Source organism: Neodiprion pinetum, chromosome 2 (assembly GCF_021155775.2).
Source record: "Neodiprion pinetum isolate iyNeoPine1 chromosome 2, iyNeoPine1.2, whole genome shotgun sequence".
Taxonomy (NCBI): domain Eukaryota; kingdom Metazoa; phylum Arthropoda; class Insecta; order Hymenoptera; family Diprionidae; genus Neodiprion; species Neodiprion pinetum.
In genome coordinates this window covers 39,890,238-39,907,545 of record NC_060233.1, presented here as the reverse complement: position 1 = coordinate 39,907,545, position 17,308 = coordinate 39,890,238, and the positions used below count along the sequence as shown (strand labels likewise).

Sequence of the window (17,308 nt, the reverse complement as noted above, 5' to 3'; positions counted from 1 at the left end):
GTCACTGATTTTTTACGAGCGCGATATATAACTTTAATTGGCCGGGCCATCTCCAGCTTTATGGAACGCACGCTCTTGAATCGAGGACGCACTTCCGAATCCGTTGAAAATTCAAGCGCGTATAAATAACCGCGTTGGGGCTTTCCCAATAAGTTCGGAATTGATGCGCGCCGCAGTCCGACTGCTTTCGCACCTTCCTACGCCCCAGAGCTTCTAGGAGCGTGTTCAACAGGCGTAATTTCACCCCTGCAAATAGAGTTCACAGGCGAAAACGGGATCGCAGCTCACCCTTTGTTTGCACCGTGTTATTCCGTTAATTAGCTGCTTATGAAATGCTTGCCAAGTTACACAGGCACGCTGTGGAATACCTACAGAACGCGTGTGTGTCCCAAGTACATTTGAAACCGAGTTCTCGTTTCTTTGGCTCACTGTGAATTATACCATCTTACCAGCGGGGTGGAAGGTTTCTGAAAGCTCAGCTTTCCGGCGAATAAATTTATACGTCGACGTGATGTTGAGCCCGGAGTCCATCACGCCGGCCAGTCAATTACCATTCAAATCCGACGATTACATCAGCTTAAAATACTCCCAGCCACGAAGTCTGGCTATCGAGAAAAGACCGCTGGTGTTGACGAGAAAGCTCAAAGACCTTTCATTATTTTCGTTATAATCGAATCATTCGGAGATCATGGAGTCAGATAAAGAAAACTCGATCAACTTTAAATTCTGCAAATTGGTAAGCTGTTATAAGCGCCTCGCAATCGATATAATTAGGTATAGAAATTTCGGATCAACCCTGAAAGCTCAAAGACCGAAACTGCGCTCTGCGTTATGGGCTTGAAATTCGCACGGCAGGATTGATTGTGCATAGATGAATTCCGTTTGGCATTAAATATTCATCAAACGCGTAGACTATAATTCCAGCTGGCAGCGATCTGTGGCACAAGGATCTGTCGTATCTACAGGACGGAATTGGCACCTATTTACGGAACGTATATGTCGCTGTTCCAGGTACACTCGGCGTCACGTTCGCAAAGCTAACACGTGCTGGTAATTCACATCACAGACAGTGCATCATTTTCCGCATAATCAGCCTTAGATCCTGCATATTGGAGAGACGCGGTTCTTTGGATTTCAAACAGAGTCTGTTAAACACGGTGCCTTTCTCCGTCTGTTTTAACGAGACAAAATTAACAGCGTATAAAAATACCCCAGAGCTTCTGCAGTGGGAATTGTCCCGTTTTTTCATGGATCAGGTGAATATGGCGGAAATAAAAATCAAGGTCAAGGATGTAGGGCGAGGCTTCAATTTGAAAATGGGAGAACATGTCGACATGAGCTGCTATTTTATCCCTTGCCCTCGAAGTCTCAGGCCATAAAGGACGTGATGGCCCGTTCTTTTTCACTCGGGTCCTGCCAAAATTAAGGATATAAATTACAGCCCTGTCTCACCCTCCAGCGCCCGATACTCACCGATGTTTTATCGACCACAGGGTAAGATCGAGGGATGTTTCTTCGCGTCCTTTCACACGCCTCAGCCATAATCTCGGAGTTTAATTAATCGTTGGCGATCTCCACGGGCTAGGCATTGTCCTGCGGGATACTACTACGTGCATACTTTCCAAAGTAACTCCGTTTCTTCCGTCAAGTGTGCTAAACGAGCCGATAATGTTGAAACGGAATAAACTGAAGTTGTACGGTGACTTGCGGAGAAATTAAGAAGGGATCACATTGTGACACAAGAAATAGCCAAGCTCCGGTCTGCACGTTATTTATGAAGGGTTGTCTTAAGCTGGATAAAATTTCGTATTCCAGCCGCCTAATCTTTTCTTCGAGTTTTTCCGCGGCTAGAGAAAAAGCATAAAGATTAGCGGGAGAAAAGTTTGACGTTATTTGTTCCCGCAGTATGCAAACAAAGTCTAGTTAGTGTTGATTCGCAACCGCGTCTGTGGAATTTTCTTGTGAACCACGATTTCAGGGAAGGTTGCTAAGTCGACCAGCAGACGTAAATGGCGAAAGGTATGAAAACAGTACATGCGGTGAATTATAATATTTTCAATCGCGTGGCTTCGAGCTAATAAATTTATTTTACCAGGAAACTGGGGTGAACTCTGTAATCTCTCTGTGTTGAAAGGTCAGTTGATGGGCAAAGTTTGTTGAGATATAAACCTCCGCGCTTATAAATGTTACTCGATTGATTGCGGGAAAAACAATGTTACAACCAAATCGTGAAATTCTAACACGGGTAATTACATTGAATGACTTTAGTCAAAGCTCGTCGGTATCATAATTCAAGTTTCGAGCACTGCTGAAAGACTGCTGTCTGGATTTGCAAATAAAAATTTTAAATTCGTTCGAAGTAATGTTTAATTTCAAGTACACTAGTCTTATTTTGCGTGGTAATATTTTCATGTTCGATACATCACAGACGGAGCAATTTATCGGTCAAAAAATTTTGGGTTACTGGAACGGGCATCGCAGAGGGAATTTATCTGGAAACTAACTCCTTGAAACGTCACGTTTGATTACGAACTGCATCACACTTAATTTATTTATTTTTTCTCTCGTTTTGCGTAAAACAATTCGTCCATAGTTCAAGGTAGATTTCCAACGACAGTTTGAAAATTCAAAGCGACCAGCCCGTTTGCCGCCTGATTGTGAGTTGAGATGACGTTTAATTTTGCAGTAGTAAAGGGAGGCGGGTGACAAGCCTACAGGGAACGTGGCGTGGTAGCGGAGTGTTTCTAAGTGCTAAGTGCTCGAATAACGCCCCACATTTACGGGTTTTCGATGTTACGGAGACTGGTTTAACGAATTTTGAACCGAAGGTTTCCATTTCGCTTAGGTTGCTTTTGTGCTTTTGTGCTTTGCCCCGAGGCAACCCGAGAGCAAAGATGCTTGAAACTTCAGCGATATAGTATGTGAAACAAAACGGCAAAATGGTAATAGAAATAAAAGTGGAGAGAGGGGATTAAGCGCGAAAGTTTTGTACGTTTCTCGGCACCGGGGGCGGTTCATTGATTTCTCGCAAGCTCGGTGTTCGTTTTGCCACTTACGAACGCCTTCGAAACTCTGCGATTCAGCTGGCTGTGTGACGTTCTGCAGAAAAAGTTTGGTAATTCTAAATTTCGCGCCTCCACCTTCATCACTAATTGCTGAATTTCATTACTCCTCACGGATTATAATTGCCGTGGAAGCTCCGCTCCGTTTTACCTAGTTCGGTTCGGTTCGCGGATTTCCGAATTATTATACAATCGAGGCTCGCGAGCCTCTCTACAAGCACACACGAATATCACCTCGCAAATATAAACGCAGTTAAAATTCAGTACCATTGCTATTTTCTAATAGTTTTTCGCGCGACTGTCGTTCGTCTCGTGATTAATGGGGCGATAAAAATTATACGACGGCTGTTTACGCAGGGGGACTTTAAAACTGATTAACGAGGTGTGAATTATATTTGCATGCGTACTGCGATCGAACGGGAGATAGAAAGAGGTGTAGATAGAAAAAGAGAAGGAAAAAGAAGAGTAGATGCATTTATTTCAAGTTCTGTTTGTCGTGGAGAAAGAGGAAGAATAATAGAGAGAGATTGAGTGACGATAAAAAAAACTTTCATAGCTCTATAATATAACGGGTAAAAAGCTTTGTTAAATAGATCTCATGGCTTGAATTTATGAAAGCTGAGGAGGCGGTGTTTTTTCAACTTTTACACTGCGATTTATCCTTTCCTCTGAGCTTGTTTTTTTTTTTTTTTCTTTCATTAAAGAGACTTATTCATTTTTCTCTTCCGTCTTTGTGAAGCATGATCGATCCACCACGGTGTAAGTTTTCTTGCATTACTTATTTCAAACCGCACGAGATAAATTCATAAAACTTTAGCAGCTTGGTTATTAGTTAAATTGAGAATTGCGACGCCTGCGTGCATGCGGCGGTCTCGTAACGAGGAAATGAGAACATTGTTGATCTTCGGGGAACCTTGAAGCTTATGTCTGGGAAGTGCCACCTGCTGCAAGCTTACGCTGCAATTAATTTGTGGAATCCGGTGGAAAAATATTGACACGTATTATACCCACGGAGCATTATCGTTGGAGAATTTGGCCAACTCATCACCGAGTTTCTGTACGGAACGCCTCCGTATATCACCCTTTCAAACTCCCATCTCCCAGAGACAAATGTCCCTCATTTACAAGACGCACTTCCTTCCCATTGTTTGCAGTGTCGCGACATCACCTCGGTTGAGATTAGGCACGAGGCATGTGAGCCAACCACAAGCGGGAGTTAACCTCAAGCATAATTCACCCTATATAATATGATTAATCTCAACTATTTACTGTAATTCAAACACTCGACTTCCAGGGCGCGGGTTATAACTGCAATTGGCCCAAAATTCCCTGTGGTTCTCTAACTTGCGAAAGTATTTCGACCGGATTAACCCGGACGTGTAATTGGCCAGATTTGTATGTAAACTTGGCTAGGTATTAAGTAATTTCAAACGTCGACGAAATATTTCCAAGCCATGGTTGATTCTGATTTTCATCAAATTACTCCACGCCCTCTTCTCTTGGTCAGTGAAGTGCCGCAGCGATATGAGGCGGCTTCGGTGATGATTGGATTTCGCGAAATCCTCTTTGGTATTCTGAGGGTGAAACGGAATTTGCCGGAGTGGAAATTCCGGAAATTCGCGAAGGTCATTTTGGGACAAATCTATGACTTAACGGACTGGCTCGAAACGGACAACTTCCGGGATACGAAGGTTCGATTGCCGCGGATATAATCGCCCGCCGACAAGCCGTGACGATTATGATCCCGGGTCTGATATTTTGCTCGCGGCTACCGACTTCCTGGTGGTTGAACACCTTCGTCATTTCCTTGCGGTGAAGCTTACAACGAGGAATGATTTACCGCTGGTCGTCAAACGCGTGATCAGAGGAGATTATTCTGCCCAGCGACAAAGAGCCGCGCCGAAATTATACCGCAGCACAAGATGCTTGACTTGGTTTACGTCGACTGTGAAAACGGTAATTAGCCTCTAGCCGATCACGCCGTAATTGGGTCAAAAAGTTTCGGTGCACCGACGCGAGAAGTTCCTTCCCGGGCATTTCCAGGGTATATTTTCACTCGGTGTATAATTAATTATGTTTCCTCGCCACGCAGAGAAGACCAGGCCGTTCATCTCTTTCACAACTTGTAACTTGATCGGGGTAAAAAATTAACCGACGAAAGTCCACCGCTTTGATCCTCGATTATTCAACTAATTTTAGTCTCGTCTCAGCTACGATCAGGCACAAGGCAATCGCTAAGTAGATAATCGAATCCCTCTATCGGCGGATAATCGAACAAACTACTTCTTTCTCCTCGCCAAGCGTTTTTACGTTGGGCAACAATGCGTTTCGAGATCCAAGATCCACAGGAAATGGGATACACTGGTTTTGAGACGTCGGTGAAAACAACTTCTGGTTCTTCAACGCTTCGTTTGACATCCTCGTCAAGGACTGTAAATATCAGTAACTCTGATCCTGGAAAAAGTCTGTTATGATAATGAGCATCGGTTGAGCAATGATACAGGAATAAAAAATTTAGAGTTTTCGCTCAGGTTGAAAACTTTTCCTACATACGTTGTGTCTTAGACGCTCCTAAGTCTTGCTCTTCGAATATAACTCAAGGCGACACCTTTATAGTTAGATAAAAGTTACAGACAAACGATTTTCGGAATGACCGGAAAATGCATTGAAAATATGTATTATGACAGTCGATATGCGGTACTGTTTTACAGCAGACACTTTTGACACGCGTCGATCGCATGATTTCCACGTCCGGGTGAGATAAATATGCAGTTCGAATGTACAGGTAACGAATCATTCGAATATGCCGTGCGAAAATAACACGCTAGTCGTGAGTCCGGGAAAAAACATATCGCTGTAATACAATTCTAGAATTACGTGGACTTAGGGTTGTAAAATTCTTCAATCATAAAAATCGGTCGCATATTGAGATACGACGCTACTCGTGATTTCGGAATAAAAAGAGGTAAACTCACCACAATGATTGTCTGCGATAAATTTGCAATAAATAGAGTTTTAATATTTCTACTATGGAGAAAGAATTGTATAAATGGCGAAGAGAGAATCATCCGTAGCAGAAAATCTTCAGCCTACAGCCTAGCACAAACATTGAACAATTTCACAGAAGAAAACTTGGTTGGATTTCACCAGTTGAATTTGACTCGAACAAGGTTTTTCACGTAAGTTACATAACAAATCGTATCATTCGAATATACATAAGCGATGAATTTTCGATCTGAAATCAGAAAACTTATCAACACTTTGACGAAAGTAAACAATCGAAATTTGTACAAATGCATCTTGTAACTCGACTAATTATAATATTAACGAGACTTTTTTACCCAATGCACAACGTACGCGGAATTGAGTGTTCATCTCTGGTTTACTATACGAATAAATATAATTACTTGACAAACAGTAGTTTCAGCAATTTCAAGATATAATAGGAGTCCTACAGAATATTGTATAATTTCCACTGTACCGTGAATCTGATTCTGCCTATTCCTTGAAATTCGAAACCCCGATCTTCAGTATGACACTTTGATTCCGTATTAATTGGATACTGCCAATTATCTTGTGAAACCTTATCAAAGGGAACTTTTGGGTCTCGAAGAATCGCTTCTAAAAAATTTTCACTGCCACTCAAAAGTTTTATAAAATTAACTCTTCTCAGCGCTTCCATCACAGTACTTGTCAGGAATTTCAAATGTCAGCTGCCCTGATTCTGGAAATAGCTCGTTTGAATTATGTTCGTGGATTTTGAAGGATCTTTTACCTGTTACCTTATATATTTGATACTATGTTCAACCGATTATCAGTAACAATCGGAATTTGCGTTAAAAAATCCACTAGTAGATAACAATGATTTCTGCTCTTGTTAGATATTTTTACTTTCTGCTCATTCTTTTTAACGCTTTGAATTGTTGCTGTGAGACTCATGAAAACATTTTATAGCCAACACTCACAAGTGAAACGTGAGTGGAAGAATTCATCAGAAGTAGACACATAGGTGGTGTATAATTATCAAGGTAAAAAAAAAAAATTAACAAATATTCATTTATCACTCTCGTATTCACTCAAGTGTATTTGATTAATCACACGAATGCCACTCGTACCATTGTTCCAAGACTCAATGATACGATGAAGAAATATGTGCTCGTTTGGAGTTTCGCGGGGGCCATCACGTTAGATTAGCCTCAGCCGAGCACACATGAAAGCGGAATTAGTCTGGAAGTAGGAATGTTAGTTGTTCACGGATAGTCGTCAACTGTGTAAATGAATAAGAGCAGTATTGCCGGGTGAGCAGATATTGGAACAAACCGGAAGCGCTGGTACACAACCTGAAATTTTATGAAATTCATATATTGCATAGAGTCTTCAACATGATTCGATTGGTTATAGGTGTACGTATATGAGCTATCATAGACGTAAGCATAGAATAATGTTCCACAAGTTTTCCAGGACTGTACAAATTAAGTCTGTAGAAATCAACTGGTCACTTCGGAATCATGTTTTTCAGTTGCCCTGATTCTGGCTAAGGAATAGAAATTTAAACGGAAGCTATAGTAATAACAGCTGCATAGAAAATGAATCTTATAATAACGGTCCTGGTGTTGGCGTACGCTGGTTGGTCGTCGGCCGTTGAGCTTAAAACTTTCTACGAATGGAAATATATAGACTACGTCTGGAAGAATGATACGCAAAAGCAGGAGGCGATCAAAAACGAAAAGTACAATTACAAAAAAATTATTCCATTTGATTTCGCGAAGATCTCAGGTATGTAGTACAGTCATCGCGTTCCCCTGATCTATTAATTGTCGTTGCTGTTATTTTTTTCCGCTTTATAAGGAAATGTGATAAAGCCTGATTCACCTCATTTTGATTCGTCAAAATTCACTTCTCACATTAGCAAATTGGAGACGATTTTGTTCTTCTACATCGCATATTATTGATACTATTCTGCACGGTGTTATTCGATAAGGATTTATTCTACACGGGAATTATCCGATACGGCGTTATTCTACCAGAACGTGACATTTCCAATGTCCTGCAGGTCAAGTTCGTCTGACTGCCTGATGATATAATACCGTCAAATTATTTTACAATTTTGATGAATTACAGTGAAAGGCATGTCCTAAAGAACATTGGAAGTGAAACCTGCGTGCAATCATGTCCTAATTAAATAACGTCGCATCAAAAATCACTCCTGTTGAATGCCACCCATGTAAAAAACATTGGCGAGCGTCGCGATGAATAATACCTTAGTCGAATATGATTGTATGGAATCGGTACGCGTGCAAAACGGTTTGACGCGAATCGGAATGAGGCGAAAAGATACCTTTTCTTATTAAAATGACGCACTAACCGATTGATCATCTGCTAGGGGAGCGAGTTTTGGTAACAACACCAAGATTATTCAATAACCCCGCGAGTTTGTCAACGATCTCAAATCAGACTGGAGACGGGGGTCCATTGCTCGAACCTTACCCCAATTGGGATTGGCATACGTCAACGGATTGCACCGGCATTACCAGCGTTAACAGAGTTTACGTGAGTAGAAAGAATCGTCCCCAGTCCAGACTCACGGTTGTCGATTTTCGCCATGGCATTCTCAGTCTTGGTATCTACTTTGCAGTTGGACAACTGCAATAGGCTGTGGATCGTTGACTCTGGAAAAATAGGAAACGTGTCGGCATGCCCTGCCAAGATAATCGCGTTTGACGCGGAAACCGACGAAGTCCTTGAACATGTCATAATTCCGGACGAATTAACGCATAATTCTGTAAATACAAGTAACGGACGACTCGAGATACAAGCCGTGGAGACTTCTGGAGACTCATGCAACGAAACTTGGGTTCGTAAATTACAAGTCAGGCGCAATTGCTTGTAAGTAAAATCCGTAAGCGTACAAAGTTCGAACCGGCAAAATTCCATTCTCCCTTCAGCTCTACATCGGGGACCCAGAAGGATATGGTCTTGTTATTTGGAACGGTTCAACCATATGGCGGTTGGAAAACGATAATGTTTACGCTCCAGATCCAACAGCAACAGTCTTCTCGGTGGCCAAGGAGAATGTGACTCTTGAACTCGGTATTTTCAACGTCGAGATAACACCTACAGGTTTCATTGAGCAAGGGTACCTTCTTTTCGCACCATTGGCTTCAAAGAAGGGATATGCTGCCACGCTTGACGACTTTCACAACTCCAATACAGCTGGAAACACGATAACTTACTACATAACCAACTTTACATTCCCTAGTCAGGTACTTGCCCGAGTTTATTCCAATTCTGGAGTCTTAATTGGCGCAGGCACAACCCGGTTGGTCGTTTCCTGCTGGAATTTACAATACCCCTTGGCATCAGAATATGTGGTAAGTACGTTTGCATGACACGGTTATCGGTTCATTCAAATCTAAATGGTTCGAAATCAAAGCACATCAGATCCTGAGAAAATCTATTTCCGTAACGTGCAACGTCCACTAGTATATCAGTGTGAAATTATTAATTGTTTTGAACTGATGTAGGGTACATTACTCGAAGATGACGACGCCCTACAATTCGCCAGTGCTGCCAAGATCATCAATGGATCTCAGGTGGGACTTGAGTACGAACAATACTGGGTACTCACGAATCGACTGCAAAAATTGATACTGGGCATCATGGACTTCGAAGATATCAATTTCAGGATTCTAGGTGCAAGGGTGGCTAAACTTGTTAATGGCACAGTATGTGAGCCTAAGACGCACAACGTTTCCTCTAGCATTACAGACAAACTTTATTTAGAATTTGAAACTGATACCATCGATTCTTCAGCGATTTGTCTGGAGTAACTTGTTCAAGTGATACAGCTTGTCGGGGTTTTATGCGTCATGTACCACTATTTCAAATAAGAAGTATTCTCCAAAAATAAATTGGACCTTGTCCTTCCCCCGAGTAAGATGCATATTTTATTTGTTCACCTTTTACGAAACAAGGCTGCGTACAAAAACTTTACTCTGAATACCGAAACACCTTACTCAGTTTGCTATAATTTAGCGGACATATGTAAGTTATTACCAAAACGTGGTACGTTTCTGTTGTCTATTTTCAACATTAGCACGGTTCATGATGATTCAAGGTAAGTTAACCACTGGATCATCAAATCGAGGGAAGTTTGGATTGAGGAGAATAACGTGCTACTGACAGCGCGTAAAATTAGGGTTGGGTAACTTACGATCAATACGTAAGATTTAGTTATTCGGAAGTACGCGTCCGTCAAAGAAAGCCCTAGTCTGTAAAATCGAGCATTCTAGTTTCGGGCAAGGGCCAACATCGTTTTACCGCACTCTTCGGAAGTAGGGCACTTTACGCACGCTCCATGGGTTTCGAAAATCGAACTTGCGAACCAGGTATTGGAAAAAAAACTTTCATCACGATCATTTAAATTGTAGACCAAATAGAGCTTCTGAAACGAAGTTTTTACTCCCAAATAAAGGCATCCAGATGTTTTGAATTTCGAGGATTAATCTCATCCGTTTGTTCAGGTGTTACTGGCTTGTGACAACCGTACATTGCAGTTCGCAAGTAGATTAAAGGTTACAAAACACGTCTGTGATTTGGTCAGAGAGGACGTTGGGATCTCAACGAACAACTTTCAAAAAATATATAATGGCATTTGAGATTTTAATGAAAGCAACTTGAGAATCTTTAGTGCTCCGGTCAACGTTCTCGTCAAGGACTGCAAATATTACTCAATGTTCGGATTATGTTCAGATACTTTGGGCGATATTATACCTATTTTTACACGTACCTTAGTTAGTGTTTATGTGATATCCAAATAATTTTTAGCAGTCAATAATATGTAACGAAAATAATATGAATTTTCGTCCCAGTTCAAAACTTTTGTTGTTTGCGTTATTATCTTTAATGCTCTTGAGTGTTGCTTTGCATTTATCAAGAATGTTTCTAAGCTGCGAGAACTTTATAGTTACAAGATAAAAGTGCAGTTTGGAAGAACAGGTCACGAATTATTCGAACACGTCTTGCAAAAATATCACGCTATTCGTGAGTTTAGAAAAAATAATATAGCCAGATTATCTGGATCTGCTTTGACATGATTCGTTTCTACACTAAAGTCGCAACGAGTGAAATTTTAATAGTCGACAACAATCATTTACGACTGTAGCGACGGGATTATACGCATAAATAAGCGGCAAAATGAGAATTAGTTGTAGTTGAAAATCAACGGCCTGGAGAAAAACATTGAACGATTTCACAGAAGAAGTCTTGGTTGGATTTCACCAATTGAGTTTGACTCGAACAGATTTTTCACGTAAGTTTCATAACTAGCTGTATCGTTTGAATAAACATAAGGAATGAATCTTCGACCTGATGATCAATTTTCCGTCGCAAGGCAATAATCAAATCTGGTAAAAATGCATCTTGTAACGAAATGGATTGTAATTTTAACGAGACTTCTTTAACCCAATGTACAACTTACGCAGAAAAAATTTACCATGTTAATAAATATAATCACTCGACGCAGAGCACATTCAGTAATTTCAAAACGAAGCGGTAATAAAAATCCTACAGAATATTGTATAATTATGATTGTACGATGAACCTGATTTGGCCTATTTTTTGGAATTAAGATATCCGGTCTCCAACGTGACACGTTAATTCCGCATCCATTTCAGATACTGCCAATATTTTGGCCTGTACGGCTAAGATTTGGTCAAAGAGGACTTTCGGTATCGATAAATCTTTTCTTAAAAATATTCACTGTCACTCAAAGCTTCAATGAAGTTAACTCCAGAATGCTCAGTGCTCGAGTCACAGTCCTTGTCAAACATTCCAAGTAAAATGAAAAGAATTTTTTGCTCCTGTTGATCGAATAGTATTGCTTTCTGCGCAATGTTTCCAGCGTTCTGAATTATTGCTCTCTAGCTTATGAGAACATTTTATAGCCAAAGAGAAAGAATTAAGTAGAAACAGACACATAGGTAGTATAATAGTCGAGATGTTAAAAAAAAAAAAAAAAAATCAACTGAAGTTTATTTGAATAATCACGTTGATGCAACATGGACCATTCTTGCAAGACTTACCGATATGATACCCAAGAAAAATTAGCTGGTTCGAAGTTCTGCCAGGGTACAAAGTAATCATAGCCGTACTAATATAAAGAGAGGGTTCTTGGGGAAACGAAGTTACCGGGAAGATGAGATGTAAGGCAAGGGACGTATATATGATTTGCGGAAAAAGGCTAGGAGGTTAGGGATCGCAAATTATTTCAGGTAAATTCTCGCCTGAGTAATAAACTATCTGGTGGAAACCATGATTGCGTCCCAAAAATCCAATCATGTATCATTATGTAAGTTTCGCCTTAGCTAAGATAAAATGGATCTGCGGGTAGACAATCCGCATTTCTAATAATTGCCTATGTTGCAAATAATTTTTAACAGAAATTGAAGAGTTATTACTGCATGGATGGCAGTTATTGTACATCTAAGCATAACATAATCTTTTACAAGCTTGTCGGACCTGTGAAAATTAAATTGACAGAAATCGACTGACTAGTTTAAAATCATGTGTTTCAGTTGCGCTGTTCGTGGCTGTGTAACAGAAATTCAAACATAAGCTACAGCAATAACAGCCGCATACAAAATGAATCTCATACTAATGGTTCTGTTGACGTTTGTTGGTTGGACTTTGACCGCTAAACTTGAAACTCTGTACCAATGGAAGTATGTAGACTACGTCTGGGAGAATGATACGCAAAAGCAGGAGGCGATCGAGAGCGGCGTGTACAACCACACGAAAATTCATACAGTTGATTTCCAGAGAATCTCAGGTATTCAATAGAATAATTGGTTCATCTGATATACTCGATCTCATTGCTGTTATTTTTCTGCCACTTTATAAGTAAACGGGATAAAGACCGACTCACCTCATTACGTTTCGCCTGAAGCCACTTCACACTTGATAAAATTGCTTACGATTTTGTTTTTCTACACAGGATATTACTACTGGTACTATTCTACACGGGTATAGTATCATTCTGCACATCGTTATGCGGTTAGGATCTATTCCACACGGGTAGTGTTTGGACCGCGTAACATTCGATACAGTGTTGTTTTTCCAGGTCATGATTGCACGTAGGTTCTATTCCTAACGTCCTGCAAAGCAAACTCTTCAAAGTTCTTTTGATTTTGGACCACAGTATTTGATTCGCTCGAATACATTGTGAATCCGATGCAAAAATCGAACTCACGCCTTTTTTTGAAGCCGTCTACTATGGCACAGATAACGTCAAATTACTGTATATTTTTCATAAATAAAAGCGAAATTCATGTCCTACAAAACATTAGAAATAAAATCTGCGTGAAATCATGCCATAGTAGAATAACGCTGCATCAAATATCACCCGTTTCGAAAAGTACCCGCGGGGACAAAAGTTGTGACAACGAACCGAATAACGTCGTTTCGAATAATGATATGCCGAATAGAATCGTGTGCAAATTGTTCATATACAAAGTGGATTGAGGTGAATAGAAATGAAGCGGAAAGATACCTTTTTTTCGCCAGAGCCAGGCGGAAAAAACTTGTCCGCCCGCTTCCGAATTGGCCTGAGACGCGCCTGCTTCATATGCATGAAATGACGCGTTTTCAAAACGAGTCATACAAAAAGTATTGTGTGCACCACGGGCGGAATGCGATATAACTCTTGTGAAGGCTGCCCTTGCTTCGTTTGTGCGGCTAACTTCACACTCCTCAATAGCGCCTCTTTTTCAGCCTTGAAACACAATATACTATTTCTTATGAAGTGACGCAATAACTGATTGGCTATCTCCTAGGGAATCGAATTCTGGTAACAACCCCAAAACACTACAATAACCCCGCGAGTTTGTCAACGATCTCGAATCAGACTGGCGATGGGGGTCCATTGCTCGCGCCCTACCCCAGTTGGGATTGGCACACGTCGACGGATTGCAGCGGTATTGTCTCGGCTGCCAGGCTTATTGTGAGTGGAAGCAAATGTCTCTAGTCCAGACTGATGCTTACCGATTATCGTCACGTCATTCTCAGTCTTGATATCCACTTTGCAGATGGACAAGTGCAATAGGCTGTGGACCGTCGACTCTGGGAAAATAGGAGACGTTGCGGTATGCCCTGCTAAGATAATCGCATTCAATCCGGAAACCGACGAGGTCCTGGAGCAGATCATAATTCCTGATGAAGTAGCGCACAGTTCTGTGAACATAAGTAAAGGACGACTTGCGATACAAGCCGTGGAGACCTCCGGAGACTCGTGCAATACTACTTGGGTTAGTAAATTACAAGGTGGTGTTACTCGGAGATCAAATCTGTAAGCGTATGGAGTTAAAACTGGTGAAATATCATTCCCCCCGCAGGTGTATATCGGGGACCCGATAGGATATGGTCTTGTTATTTGGAACGGTTCGGCCATATGGCGGCTGGAGGACGACGATGTTTACGCTCCAGATCCAGCATCAACACTCTTCTCCATAGGTGGCGAGAACATAACTCTCGAACTCGGTGCTTCCAATGTCGTGATATTGCCGCCTGGCTTTCTTGAGCAAGATTACCTCTTGGTCAGACCCTTGGCTTCAAAGAAGTCATATGCCGCTTCACTCGACGACTTGCACAACTCCAATACAGCTGGAAACACGATAACATATTACAGATCTAACTTTACATTCCATAGTCAGCTACTTGCCAGAGCTGCTTCCGACTCCGGAGTCGTAGTGGGTTTATTCGGCACGCCGCCAGTCACGGCCTGCTGGAATTTACAATATCCCTGGGAATCAGAATACGTGGTGAGCACACTTGCATGACCAAGTCACCAATCCATTCTGATCTACATTGTTCAAAATCAAACCACATCAGATCCCATGACCATGATTTTCCGTATCATGCAACGACCATTAGTATATCAGTGTAACAGTATTCCCCCATTTCCATTTATGCAGAGTACAATAATCGAAGAAGACGATGCCATACTATTCAGCAGTACCGCCAAGATTTTAAATGGGTTTGAGAACAGCTTTGAGTACGAACAGTTCTGGCTAATGACCAATCAACTGCAAAAATTCCTTCTGGGTACCATGAACTTCGAAGAAGTCAATTTCAGGATTCTGGTTGCAACCGTGGCTGATCTTGTCAATGGCACAATCTGTGAGCCTGAGCCACACACCATTTCCACTAGCATTGAAGACAAACTCTATTTTGAACTCAAAATTGTTACTGTCAGTTCTTCAGCGATTTCTCTGTAAGAACGGCTCAACTGGGTCGTACGGTTGATGTGGGTTTTATCTCTCGCGTATCACTATTTTAAGTAACGATTAATCACTACAAACAAATTGGTCTCCGTTCTCCTCCGAGGAAGATGCAAATGTTCATTGTTTACTCTGCATGCAATGGAGCTGAGTTAAGGTTACAAAATACATCTCTGAGTTGGTATCTCGACAAACCACTTCCAAAAATCCCTACATGTTGGGACTTGATGAAAGCGACAGTTTTCCACCACGGTGACATCGGTAAAATAAAGCGATGTGTTTCTTACGGGAAACATTGCCCGATAATATGCCTCATATTCCCAAAACGGACAGCTGGTTGATTGTATGTGCCACGCTGAGACGGCTGTGGGAACAGACGAAGCGAAGCGCTCACGCGATCGTTGCCGGAGAAAAATATTTCACCTCTAATCCTGCTCATGATCCAACGCACCCATTTCTTTCTTCGTGTTTTCTCCGAACCGAGCTTATTTATCACTGTTACGAAGACAAGTTTTCTAAGAGTATGAAGCGAATTGAGCACAGGTGGTTTCCTCAAAAGTCACCGAAAAGGATATCTGTTTTTTGCAGTAGTCAATTCAACGTTGCGCTTCGTTGATGATGATTAATATCGGTGCAGTGTTGTAAAATTCAACAATCAATAATATCAACCTGATAGAAAAAAAGTGTTTAGGTGAATTTGCGTAAATTCATCGTCTTCTGAATAAAATAAGCTGTCGCAGATTAACATCGAACGAATCCAAACTATAGATCTTTAACAACTCTGAAGCGATTTGAAACGTCATCACATGGTTACCTGAACTTTCATTTTCAACTTGACGAGTATCTAACATTAGATTTTTGTACCTACTCTTAAAGAGATGTAGATAAAGAGACGAGCTTGCTCGTATAATAACTTGACGAATACTCAATGTACGACCATCCGTCGCCATGAAATTATGTATCGATTTTCGGGTAATCATTCTCCTCAAGTAGATTCGAAGTACGTTACCAGGAGCCATTTCGCTTGACTGACATTGTGAAATGGTTCAAAAAGAGATGGTTGAATGCATGGACAGACCATCTCGCACGCACCGCGAATATTTACATTACGACCCAGAGCCTTCGTGTCGCAGTTATATATCGCCTCACTTTCTCCACGCTCCTCGACTCTGGAAATGGAATTCAATGATAAGAATAAGACATCCCGTACTCAAAACGTTCTCTAGACCATTCTAAAGCCCTGCTGCTGCTGCTGCCGTTTGGCGACGAGAGAAATAATTTCCCTTGCTATTCACTTTTTCCTCAAGGCGCCGACAGGTGTTTGGCCCAACAAACGCATTTTCGCATCTAAACTTGCCGAACATTTTTTATTCCCGCTGTTTCAAGTCGGGAACATTGTCTTCTTACGTTAGACCGTTCCACGCTGGTAGTATACGCTTGATAGAGGAGAGAAAGTACCGTGCGCCAAAAAATTTCCACGAGGTAAAATCTACCGTCATCCTTGCGATATATCCCCCCCCCCCCACCCCTTCCTTACGCGTGTCACGTGCTTTTTATCTTTGCTTTCTTCTTCTCCCTCTTATTCGTCTTCTGCTTCTTCTCGTAGGGCGTATCGTTTTTTTTTTTTTTTTTGTTTTTTTTCACTTTATTCAGGCGAGCAAATAGCGCGTGGCCTGGCGTATTTCTCTGTTCACGAAGCCGAAGGCTTTTGAGGGTGGCTGAGCATGAGACTCCGCCTGTACAAACTGGGAGTAAAAACGCTATGTAAGCAAGGCGGCGCGGTGGCCGATTATGGGGGTGGTGTCGCGTTGACAGGAGACGCAAACATAAATTTACCGCAATTCAAGCGTTGCGCATGCGCGACATTTTCACCCTAAAGCGATATTGTGATGAGCCTGTTTGAACTGGAATCGTTCCAAGTTACTCACTTCTTCCGATGATTTCATTACTGCAATAGGTACCGAGAATCTC

At 41.4% G+C, this 17,308-nt stretch overlaps 1 protein-coding gene across 1 annotated transcript; it reads left to right on the top strand.

Moving 5' to 3' along the window:
* Positions 1 to 6,085: 6,085 nt before the first annotated feature.
* Positions 6,086 to 15,654, top strand: LOC124212311 (uncharacterized). Its single transcript, XM_069133193.1, has 11 exons — positions 6,086 to 6,241; positions 7,582 to 7,838; positions 8,446 to 8,612; positions 8,698 to 8,916; positions 9,008 to 9,433; positions 9,587 to 9,881; positions 12,679 to 12,891; positions 13,895 to 14,061; positions 14,147 to 14,365; positions 14,453 to 14,878; positions 15,032 to 15,654. The coding sequence occupies exons 2-11, from the start codon at positions 7,649 to 7,651 to the stop codon at positions 15,332 to 15,334; spliced, it is 2,625 nt and encodes an 874-aa protein (XP_068989294.1). The 5' UTR covers positions 6,086 to 6,241; positions 7,582 to 7,648; the 3' UTR covers positions 15,335 to 15,654.
* The last annotated feature ends 1,654 nt before the right edge of the window (positions 15,655 to 17,308 follow it).